Source organism: Mirounga leonina, unplaced genomic scaffold, assembly GCF_011800145.1.
Source record: "Mirounga leonina isolate KUSES-001 unplaced genomic scaffold, KU_Mleo_1.0 Mir_125, whole genome shotgun sequence".
NCBI classification, from domain to species: Eukaryota; Metazoa; Chordata; class Mammalia; order Carnivora; family Phocidae; genus Mirounga; species Mirounga leonina.
In genome coordinates this window covers 40,036,816-40,049,429 of record NW_023270305.1, presented here as the reverse complement: position 1 = coordinate 40,049,429, position 12,614 = coordinate 40,036,816, and the positions used below count along the sequence as shown (strand labels likewise).

Sequence of the window (12,614 nt, the reverse complement as noted above, 5' to 3'; positions counted from 1 at the left end):
TTTTTTAAAAATTAAAGGCTATTTGGGGCGCCTGGGTGGCTCAGTCGTTAAGCGTCTGCTTTTGGCTCAGGTCATGATCCCAGGGTCCTGGGATCGAGCCCCGCATCGGGCTCCCTGCTCCGCAGGAAGCCTGCTTCTCCCTCTCCCACTCCCCCTGCTTGTGTTCCCTCTCTCACTGTGTCTCTCTCTGTCAAATAAATAAAATAAAATCTTTAAAAAAAAAAAAAAATTAAAGGCTATTTAACAATGCAGATGAAGGCTTATAAAAATATTAAGAAAAAAGGCAGAATTTGATATTTATTGATTTTAACCATGTAGCATGTATCTATTATAAAGACTAAAAAGACACATACAGAAAAGAAAATCAGTTGTGCTAGTGTGGTAACAAAGGTGGTGCTATTTTTTTTTCCTACGAATCTGTTTAATACTAATATTTGTACTTAATTAAGAAGAACACAGTGCTTTTTTTTCACTATTAAATGTCTAGGACAAATGTATTTTAAAATCAGTATTTACTTACCTAGTATTTAATTGCTTCTTTATAATTTCTAAATTTACTGGTGGTAATGAAATCGAAGTATCAAACTTCTTTACTGTTTGAAGTTCACTGCTGTAGGAAAGATCTAGGCCTGGTCCCTAAAAATATGAAAATTTGTATTGTTTTAAAAGACTCATTAATCTTATAAAGATGAATAACATGAAAGCAGACTGGGTATTCCAATGTCTCACCAGCTCAAAATTCCATGCCTTTGACGATTTTTATAGTTCCAATAAAATGTTTTTATAATTCTTAGTTTTAAGATACAGAACTTTAGGGGCACCGGGGTGGCTCAGTCAGTTAAGCGTCCGACTCTTGATTTCAGCACAGGTCATGAGGATTGAGCCCTACATTGGGCCACTGGGCTCAGGGCAGTGTCTGCTTACGATTTTCTCCCTCTGCCCTACTGCCCCCCACTACCCCCCACCTCCCGCTCACACTCTCTCAAAAATAACAAAATAACAAAATAAAAAAAATATATATCTTTTGCATGCAAGAGGCAAATTACAAAATCTTACTTTTCACAAAAGCTTGCTTCTCAGTGTTTTTAAAGCTAGTTTTATGATCTAATGTACTCTCAGAAGATTATGTTTTCCATGATAGGAGTATCCACCTAACTCCTCTAGTCAAAGAAAAGTAAATGGAAGTCTTTTGGAGGGTTTTGGGATAAAGCTTTTAGTTCTGTTTAAGCTACTGTTGTTATCTGGGTTATCTATTACTAGTCGAGGACCATGTTCTAGTTAGTACACCTTATAACATTTCGTATTACTATCCTTTGACTAATCATAGCTTATCACCATCATACTTAGCATGTTGAAAGAGTTCTAAGAGTGTGTTTTAGATAAGGATATGCAAAGAAGTGGATAAGGATATGCAAAGAAGTGGACCAGATATTAAGCCAAATCACTGGCTTAACTATCCTTGTATTTACCACAAAGCATCATTTCTCATGCTAATTCTTAACCAATCCTCTCATCCGGCTCTAATCACTCCTGCAAATCCTCAAATTAGTCAGATTATTTCACATCTTATGTCTTTACATCCTGATATATTGTCTCAAATCCCTTACATTATAAACATCTTTCAAAGACCCATCCAAATATGATCAACTTTTGTAGAGGCTTTTCCAAACCTCCCTATCACCTATAAAACTGACCACTCCCTTGCTCCTATGTGCTATCTCAGGACCCGGTATAGGTTCTGTCAAAGTAAGATTTCACTACAATTACTTTGTTTAGCTGTCTCTCCCATATACAGATTGTACATTCTAGTGTTTATCATTATTAAGTGGTGTAGGGGCTGAATGGCGACCCCAAAAAGTAAGTCCATGTCCTAATCTCCCAAACCTGTGAATATTACTTTACGTGGCCAAAGATGTGATTAAGGATTTGGAGAGAAGGAGCTTATCCTGGATTATCCAGATGAGTCCTAAATGCAATACATATATCCTCATAAGAGAGGTAGAGGGAGTTCTGGGGCGCAAAAAAGGTGATGCGAATATGGAGCAGAGAGAGAGGTGGCTACATCCCAACAGCTACCACAAGCTGGAAGAGTCAAGGAACAGATTATCCTCTAGAGCTTTTGGAAGGAGTGCAGACTTACTAACACCTGGATTTTCGACTTCTGACCTCCAGAAATGTGAGAAAATAAATTTTTTTTTTAAAGATTTTATTTATTTGAGAGAGAGAGAGAGAGAGACAGCAAGAGCAGGAACACAAGCAGGGGGAGTGGAAGAGGGAGAAGCAGGCTTCCCACTGAGCAAGGAGCCCGACGCGGGGCTTGATCCCAGGACTCTGGGATCATGACCTGAGCCGAAGGCAGATGCTTAACGACTGAGCCACCCAGGCGCCCCTAAATTTCTGTTGTTTTAAGCCACAACGTTTGTGGTTATTTGTTACAATAGTCACAGGAAACTAACACAGTAGCATGTGGTAGATCTTCAATAAAGGAACCTGTAAATATACTCACAGTTAATAATAAAAAATGTAAATCAAATAGCTTGAGATTCCATTTTTTGGTGCAACTAATCTTGCATCTAAGCTGGCAAGATTGTAATGAAACATTCCCATAATATCAATGGCATTACAGATTGTTCTAAATTTTCTTTAGAAAGCAACAGGGAGGGCGCCTGGGTGGCTCAGTTGGTTAAGCGACAGCCTTCGGCTCAGGTCATGATCCTGGAGTCCCGGGATCGAGTCCCGCATCGGGCTCCCTGCTCGGCAGGGAGTCTGCTTCTCCCTCTGACCCTCCTCCCTCTCATGCTCTCTGTCTCTCATTCTCTCTCTCGCAAATAAATAAAATCTTAAAAAAAAAAAAAAAGAAAGAAAGCAATAGGGAAAAGTGTAGTAAATGCCATAAAAATGTTCATGTCCTTTATTGGTAACACCACACTTGGCCCCTATCCTAAGATAACATACGTCTGAACAAAAGAAAGAAAAGAAAAAAAGGCAAGCAAACATTTACCAATTCTTATTATTTCTTTTAAAGTTTTAAGTAATCTCCACACCCAACGTGGGGCTCAAACTCACAACCTTGAGATCAAGAGTCATATGCTCTACTCACTGTGCCAGCCAGGTGCCCCTTCTATTTCTTTTTTCTTTTCTTTTTTTTTTTTAAAGATTTTATTTATTTATTTGAGAGAGAGAATGAGAGAGAGAGCACATGAGAGGGGGGAGGGTCAGAGGGAGAAGCAGACTCCCCGCTGAGCAGGGAGCCCGATGCGGGACTCGATCCCGGGACTCCAGGATCATGACGCGAGCCGAAGGCAGTCACTTAACCAACTGAGCCACCCAGGCGCCCCTATTTCTTATTAATAATAGAAAAAAAGGGGCGCCTCAGTGGCTCAGTCGTTAAGCGTCTGCCTTTAGCTCTGGTCATGATCCCAGGATCCTGGGATCGAGCCCCGCATCGGGCTCCCTGCTCAGCAGGAAGCCTACTTCTCCCTCTCCCACTCCCCCTGCTTGTGTTCCCTCTCTCGCTGTCTCTCTGTCAAATAAATAAATAAAATCTTAAAAAAAAAAAAAATAGAAAAAAAGATTCAGATTGTTAATAACTTAAAATGTTTGCCAAAAGGAAGAATGGCTAAAAAATTATGATTCACTGACTCTAATAAATATTATGCAATTAAAAAAATTAGTTATTTTGATAACTATGTATAGAAATAGGGGAAAATATTTATAACAGGTCAAGCAAAAAAACCCAGAATTTGAAACTGTATGCATACTGTAGTTCCCAAACTACGTGCCAAGGCATCCCGGTGAACTCAAAGGAGTGCTATAAAATATTTTAAATATACATTTTAAATATAGGTATTTTAAATATTTTAGGGGAATACATATTCATCATTTGTTGGACTACTAGTTTTTACTAGTTCACAGTTGCAACATTAGATTGTGCTACAGTCCTCTGATAAAGTCTTATTAGTGAAGGTGGGTTCTTGGTGGACATAACGAAAAAAAAGTAGTGACTGAAAATCAATTTGGAAAGGAGGTGAGAATGACAGTGAATAATCTGATTCCAAGGTCTGCGATATCATGCAGTGCCCAAGAGGTGCATCCCATTAATAAGTAATTATGGTTATTTAAAAATGAAATAGATTTTTTTCTTAATTTATCTATGTGTTTTCCAAAAGCTACTAAGTTATTAGGACGTAAACATTATTAAATTCCTTGACCCTAAATACTCCATAAATAGAACTCTTTGGTACTTCTTTTGGCCTGGGGGAACCAGGATAAAGTTACTGACACTGAGGGCTCCATGAATGGGAAGTCTGGGAACTTCTAATATATACTATGACTGCAATTAAACAAATACTTAAAAAGGAATTATGCAAACTTGAGCAGTCAGAGTAAGGACTATGACATGTTTTTTCTCAAAGTTATTTTTTTCATGCTGTTTAGCTATACTGACTTTACTAAAAAGAGGAGGGGGGTCCTATATCTATTATTTTTACATCATAAAAATAGCCCTCTAAACCATTTCTCTGGTCAGGGATTTCTAAATGTTGTTAAAACCAAAGGCTTATCTTTACTTAGCTTTTTTAGTTTTAATGACGTAGAGATCTTAACAATACTTTTCTTACCTAAAAGAGCATATAATCTTTCAAAGCATTCTTGTTAAACAGATTAAAAAAATAAGACCTTTATATTTGATTATATAATTTATAAGTGCTTCGATTTAAATTATGATTTTGAGCCTATAGCCAGCTACTCATGTAGTTAACATTATCTTCCCATTTTACTGATGAGAGAACAGATTTAGAAAATGAAATAATTTGGGGTGCCTGGGTGGAACAGTCAGATGAATGTCTGACTCCTGGTTTCATCTCAAGGTTGGGAGATCAAGCCCTATATCGGCCTCCATGCTCAGCCTGGAGTCAGCTTGAGATTCTCTCCCTCTCCCTTTCCAACCATCCCCAGCCCCTGCTCAGGCGTGTGTGTGCTCTAAAATAAATAAATAAATCTTAAAAAAAAAAAAAAAGATTAAATAATTTGCTCAAAGTTGCACAAATATTTATTGAGCACTCACAGTATTAGACACGGAGGGATAAACACTGAATAGTTAGTAATTCTTGACCTCATGAAGCATATATTTTAGTGGTACGGCCAGAACCCAAATCTAGGACTTTTGACCTCAAGAACAGTATTTTTTAATTAGTTTTGTTTTAAATCTATTTGTTTAAACTTTACATTTACACACCTATGTCACAGTTACTATAAAATTAAAGACAAAATATGGTCCCCTCAAGTGGCCTGTAAAATGTGGAAGGTGTTTAAAAGGAAAAGAACGTAAGGTATAGTACGTTGAACAGTGGCCTCACAAAAGTTATGTCTATGTCCTAACCCCCAGAACCTGTGAATATGACCTTATTTGGAAAAAGGGTCTTTGTGGTTTTAATTAAGTGAAATATCGCAAGATGAGAAATCTTGGATTATTCAGGTGGGCCCTAAGCCCACTGAGAAGTATTCTTATAAAATAAGACTACAGGCACAGAGAAGGCCATATACAGAAGGAGACAGAGAGAGGGGTTATGCAGTCACAAAGCAAGGAACACCTGGGGTGACCAGAATTTGGAAGGCAAGAAAAGATTCTCCCTTAGGGCTTTCAAAGGGAACACAGCCCTGCTAACACCCTGCTTTTGGACTTCTAGCCTCCACACCTGGAGAGAATAATGTGTCTTGTTTTAAGCCATCAAGTTTGTGATACTTTTTATAGCAGCCACAGAAAATTAATACAAATGGTATAAACAATTACTACCTCGGTGATTTTAACTGCTTTCCTCATTTGCTGCTGTTCCCAAATATCTTGATTTTCATCTTCCTGACTTTCTTCACTTGTTTCTTCATTTCTGGGTGCTAGGAATAAAAAAAAAATAAAATTCATGAATAGTCCATATTTTTCCATTCTAAAAGCATCAGCTAACATTTTTGGGGGGGCTTATGACTTGCTGGCTTAGCAGCTTTACACATGTTAACTTATTCTTCACCATAATTCTAGGAAGAAAGCACTATTATCACTCTTTTTTTTTATAATGAGGAAACTCCTATCAGGAGGTTAAATAATTTGTCTGAGGAATGTGCTGAAGCCGAGTCTTGAATCTGGGAATCTGTACTCATCACCAAACTGTCCCACTGAAAACACTACAGTTTCACACATGGGAAAAAAAAAACTTGGAAAAATGAAACATTTGGTATTCCTTATCAGAGATTATAAATTCTACCTTAGAATCTAAATATTGAGGGGCGCCTGGGTGGCTCGTCTGCCTTTGGCTCGCGTCATGATCCCAGTGTCCTGGGATTGAGCCCCGCATCAGGCTCCCTGCTCAGTGGGAAGCCTGCCTCTCCCTCTTCCACTCCTCCTGCTTGTGTTCCCTCTCTTGCTGTGTCTCTGTCAAATAAATAAAATCTTAAAAAAAAAAAAAAAAAGAATCTAAATATTGAAAAATAATTTCTGGGTTATAAGGAAACCAAAAGTCTCATTCTGAAAAATTATTTGAAGTAACAAAAGTTTTGGTAAAACATATTGTTTATAAATGTGAAATGTAAAAATAGTCCTTTGAGACCTAAGGATTATCAGTAGAGGAAATATTTTATTAGAGCAGGGGAGATTTTAATGACAGCTAAAAATCCCTGTAGATGCTTCCATGTTAAAAAAATCTTCATAAAGGTGAGAATGAACATTTTCAATATCAAAAATAAGACTGTACAATTTTTTTTAATCTGTCAAAAAAGATCAAGTGGAGGTCAGATAATAGTAAATGTTATTACACATTATTTGATAATAATATTTTAACAGACATGTCTTTCAGAGACTATGATGTCATTGACCAAATTGGTATTAAATAAAAACCAACTTCTAACACTTTAAAGTATGAGACACTACATTACGTTTTTATGGAGATTTTAACATATTATATTCAAGTGAAAAATCCCTTAATATTAATATATTGTAAATAAATTAAGTAAGTACTTGTTTCTTCAGCCATTCTTTGTTTAAGGGTTTGAGGCTTTGGGGTAAATGGTATTCTCTTTTCATGGTCATCAGGCTCACTCTCAGAATCTTCATCACTGTTTTTCTTCATCCCAGTGATGGCAGAGGTATGTTTTACATCCAAAGAAATATAGTCATCTTGGGCCCTGGCCAATTCACGTTTTCTGCGGGCTGCCTGAATAAAAGCTGAATCAGGGATATTTACTGAAAGAAACAAAGAGGAAGACAATGAAAAACACCAACAGAAATACATATCCTCATTATTTAAATAAAATAAGCAGTGTCTTTCCAATTTTTTTCATATTCTGATACGAATGTAACTGCACAGCTCAAAATCTACATAAGAAAATTACTTTTATAGATTAAATATAAATTAGAAAATGAACCTAATCTAGAAGTATCAGAAAATATACTGGTATCACTTCAATTTATCTTTTAGCTCTCTTATTCATCAGCTGTTGTTGCTGGCTTTTAGTTGAGGACTCTTTCTCATTTCTAGAAGCTCTGAGATTGTGAGGTTTGGGATGTCGAGACTGCTGAGCATGGAGCTGCTTAGTCAGAACTGTAGAGGTTAGAATGATGGGGGATAGGTCAGTCTGACTCACAAAGAGGGAGAGGATGCCCCTCCCCTTAAGGCATCCAGGCATATAGGGAGTGAGAAAGAGACTAAAACCAGCACACAGCTAAGTCAGCCTCCAAGGTCCTGTGGTGATTTCCACATGAATAAATATAAGAAGTTAAAAAGCGTAAAGAAAATAATCAGGTTCATTAACTAGGTGAAAAATATTTAAGTGACATCTTTTAGTACAGCCTTTAGTTTTTCTTTATAGAGTATAAACCATATTAATGGGTACTCTTCCAATTCAAAACAAGTTTCTTCATGCATGATCTGACCTGAAACTGATCTTTACTTTCTGGAAAAAAAATAGTTTCTTAAGCAAAATACCAAGGTAAACAAAATGGTAAAAGAAATTTTCACTATTTCAAGCACTTCAAAATGTTAATTAGGGATGTTAAGTTACCAAGGCTCAAGTAAAAGGTTCTAAACTTAACCATAAACTGTTCCAAATTCTTTGAGAAATAAAAAGATGTCCTAATGCCTGGAGATGTGGAAATGTTCCAACTCTTGAAACAAAAAAAAAGAAACATAGAAATTATGGACCAATATGCTTGACATTGGTGCTAAGGAAAACAAGTGCTTGAATTATGAAACAGTAACAGGTGATCACTAAAAACCAACATAAGTTCACTAAGAACAAGGAATATCAGGGGTGTCTGGATGGCTCAATAGGCTAAATGGCCAACTCTTGGTTTCAGCTCAGGTCGTGATCTCAGGGTCATGATATTGAGCCTGCACTGGGCTCTGTGCTCAGCACAGAGTCTGCTTGAGATTCTCTCCTTTTCCCTCTCCCTCTCCCCACACCAGTGTGCGCTCTCAAATAAATAAATAAAATCTTAAAAAAAAAAAAATAAGGAATATCAAATCAAGTGACTTACTTTTTATAGACCAGTACTAATATATAGGTTAGTATCAGGGAAATGATGCAGGTCAGATGTTTCTTCATCCTCCCAAAGAATTTAACAGTTGCATGTTTTCCTTGTAGATAATGTTAAAATTTGTGGGGGAAAATCACATATTGCACAGGATTCTTAACTGGTTGAATAATTACTCCAAAAAAAAAAAAATGTTGATTATGAAGCATTGTAAGGATCTGCTAAGGGCTCTGTGGTTCGCCTTGCTTGGTTTAATGATCTTAATGTGATGTGAACGAAGATAAAAAGACATGTCCTTAAAGCTGGGACAGCTAAATATAACCTAAAGCAGAATTAAGACTCAAAACCTTCACAGCAGGTTACACTAGCATTTTTTTTTTTTTTTTTAGGATTTTATTTATTTATTTGACAGAGAGAGACACAGCGAGAGGAAACACAAGCAGGGGGAGTGGGAAAGGGAGAAGCAGGCTTCCCGCTGAGCAGGGAACCTGATGCGGGGCTCGATCCCAGGACCCTGGGATCATGACCTGAGCCGAAGGCAGACGCTTAACAACTGAGCCACCCAGGTGCCCCAACACTAACATATCTTGATGCTTGTTGCACATTACAGTCACCTGGGAAGCTTGATAATCTACTGGTACCTAAGCCCCCCATCCCAGAGATTCAGATTCAGTTGATCTGAGGTGGAGCTGAGCAGCACTATGTTTTTATAGACCTCTAGGAAATTTTAATGTAAAATCAGGACTAAGATGATACACTTAGGTTCATATACTCAAGTGTATGAATACAAAAGCAGAAATACTGGAAGTGTAGGAAGTGTAAGTGATTCATCTGCAAATGACTTGATGGGGTTTAATAAATCACAGGCACCAGACTGACTAGTAAAGTAGTAATGCTACATAAAGCTAACAATAAAGAAAAAAGAGTTCAAGAGAAGAGTTATTATCCTGTCCTGTCTATACCCAACATTTAGCTCACGGCAGATACTGGCCAAACATGGAATGAATTAATAACGTTAGCATATTGCTTTATAATATAAACATGCATATTTATAAGCTAAATAATTTTCACATACATCATCTTATCTAAGGAGTACAGGTTAACATCATGCCCCATGTGTAACATGCTGTATCTGCAACATCTCAAGGCAGATATTCCACTACTGGATCATTCTAACAGTTCCACTGTTTGAACAAAAAACAAATGCACTCCTTCATCCACAAACCAATCCCCAAACTTCTCACATTCCTTCATCTTTTCTTCTCCAGAAGAAAGAAAAACAGGACAAATTTTCAACTTTCAGTGTTTCTGAAATGAGCTCTGGGGACGGACAATTCTTCACTGTGTTGAACTGCCCTGTTCTCTGAGACATGTATCATTTCTTGCCTCCAGGGCACTACATGCCAGCAACACCTCTGTCATGACAATAATTAAAAACTACCCCACGCACTGGCAAACAATGTCTTCTCTCCTTAGATGTGCAATTCTGCCAACACTTTACAATTACTGGCTTATACTGTCTAATCCACCGTTTTCTAAAGCAGCACTGTACAATACAGTGACCGCTAGCCATATGTGACCATTTAAATTCAGCCAAATTAAAATTCCAGTTCCTTAGCTGCACTAGCCAGCCACATTTCAAGAGCTCTACAGCCACATGTGGCTAGGGGCTAATATACTGGACAATGAAGATATACAACTTTTATATCATCGCAGAAAGTTCTACTGGACAGCACTGTATCTCCAGTCTAGACAAGACAATCACTCATCTACCAGGCTTCAATTCTTAATACTGGTTTCATCATTAAGTATTTCTGTACCTCGTGAACTTGTATAAGAAAAAAATTACAAGAGCTACGGGTTCTTATTATTTAATAAGTTAATAAAGCACTTTCACTATATTACAAGTCTTTTTTTTTTTAAGATTTTATCTGAGAGAGAGGGATTCATGGGAAGGGGGGGAAGGGTAGAGGGAGAAGCAGACTCCCCGCTGAGCAGGGAGCCTGATGCAGGACTTGATCCCAGGACCGAAGGCAGACGCATGACTGACTGAGCCACCTAGGTGTCCTATTTCCAGTCTTTAAAAATGTATATAAACAATTACATTTCAATTTAATTTGTTTCTTTTATAAAGCTACATATTTTTATTTTCTCAGAAGGGGTCTCAGACTTCATGAGACTGACAAGAGTCCAAAGCACAAAACAAGTTACAAACCCCTGAACTTGAGTAACAGGCCAGAGAAATACTTTCAGCTTTCACAAATTAGCTGTCACAACCTCTAAACTCTGTCACTGTAATGCAAAAGCAGCCACAGACAATATATAATTGAATGAGAATGGCTGTGTTTTAATAAAGATTTATTTGCAAAAGCATGGGATGGGTCACATTTGATCACAAGTGGTAATTTCCCAACCACTGAACTGGATTATCTAAAACACAAAAATGGTCATGCCATGTATTTGCATAAAATTCTCCCAAACTCTATACTGTCTGACTCCAATTTGTCTGTTTTTGTTGTTCCTCCTTCTTAAACTCCAACCAAATATTTTCATTTCAACAACTATTTTTAGTTCTCTGCATATGCTATGTTAACTTCCCTAGAGTTTTACATTTGCTATATCCTATACCAGAATCATCCTCGGTAACAAATTCTTACCATCCGTCAGATACTGGCATGAATCACCCAGTACAGCACCGTGGTTAAGAACACAGGTTCTGGAGCAGACTGCCTGGGTCTGAATCCTAGCTCTGCCTTTTACAAGCTGTCTGACCTTGCACATGTCATGTAATGGAAAACAGCAGTTAATTTTGGCACTTTGACAATCATTGGTAATGACTTACTTGCTTCATACTTCACTATAGCTGTGTTATCAATAATAAGAATCATTGGTATAGAAAATACTGATATTAGAAATAAAGTTAATCAAAATTACAGAATTTACTAACCTATTGATGAAAATTCTTCTTCCAAAGAGCTAGAGTTGTTGGATGATGAACCCTGATCATCCTTACTTTCTGAGGAATGAGGTGTTTCACGCTCTTCATCTGTTGAAAGATCAACCACTCTGGATTCTAACAGGACATTTTTTGAATACAACAAGAAAGAGTCAAGATAGTGGAATTAATAACTGAAATTCTACACAACACATAGCATTATACATGTACAGTGTTTTAATTTTTCTCCATGTATTTAAAGTATACAGATCTTTCTCTGTCTCCCTTCTTTCTGAAACCAATGGATGATCTAATAAATGTATAGATCTACTTATCTAATAAAATATTCTCTTAAAAGATGCAATGAGAAAAGGGAAGGGAACAGTAGAGAAAAAAAGCATCAAAAAGTGAAGGAAAATTTAAAACAAAAAAGAAAAACAGTGGTAGTAAGTTCAAAATGAAAAAAAAACTGGATGTACACTTACTATATGCTAGGCACACTTAAATCTGTTTTGTAAGGTCTATTTCACACAATTACAGAATTTCACAATTCTATAAAGTAAATGCTATTATTGATGGGAATATTAGGGATTGGAGAAGCTAAATAACATGTCCAGTGTCACAAAGTTACTAAGTGGAGAAGCAGGGCTTTCAATCTAATTTTATTCACCTCCGAAATTTAGACTCTATGTCATATTTCAATGGCTGGCGGCAAGTAGTACTGTAATGAGCACTGTGGTCTCCATTAAATAATGGATCTCTTTGTTTCCACTATGTGATTTTGGGAAGGAAAGTCTGTCCATAATCTATTAAGCAAAGATAACATTAAGAGATAACACCCTTGGGCACCTGGGTGGCTCAGTTGGTTGAGCAACTGCCTTCGGCTCAGGTCATGATCCTGGAGTCCCGGGATCGAGTCCCGCATCGGGCTCCCTGCTCGGCAGGGAGTCTGCTTCTCCCTCTGACCCTCCCCCCTCTCATATGCTCTCTCTCATTCTCTCTGTCTCAAATAAATAAAAAATAAAATCTTTTAAAAAAGAGATAACACCCATAAGGGTGTTGTGAGAATTGAATGAACAAAATGTGAAAGAATTCATGGTATTATTGACAAGAAAGGACTGGCTAGTTTATAATTATTTTGAATTTTTTATGAACAAC

The 12,614-nt window shown here is 37.2% G+C and overlaps 1 protein-coding gene across 10 annotated transcripts in view; it reads right to left on the bottom strand.

Moving 5' to 3' along the window:
- The window catches only part of GCFC2 (GC-rich sequence DNA-binding factor 2), a 47,555-nt gene that overhangs the window by 32,008 nt on the left and 2,933 nt on the right, over nucleotides 1-12,614 (bottom strand). For 8 of the 10 annotated variants that reach the window (XR_004678524.1, XM_035001203.1, XM_035001204.1 and 5 more), the window contains exons 2-5: nucleotides 11,469-11,594; nucleotides 7,007-7,231; nucleotides 5,795-5,892; nucleotides 521-636 (exon numbers count right to left, since the gene is read on the bottom strand). Coding sequence is in view for 9 of the 10 variants with exons in the window: in XM_035001203.1 (XP_034857094.1) it covers nucleotides 521-636; nucleotides 5,795-5,892; nucleotides 7,007-7,231; nucleotides 11,469-11,594 (565 nt within the window). In the remaining variant the exon portion in view is untranslated. The remainder of the gene's footprint in view (nucleotides 1-520; nucleotides 637-5,794; nucleotides 5,893-7,006; nucleotides 7,232-11,468; nucleotides 11,595-12,614) is intronic. The other 2 variants (XM_035001198.1, XM_035001205.1) reach the window with 2 other exon arrangements.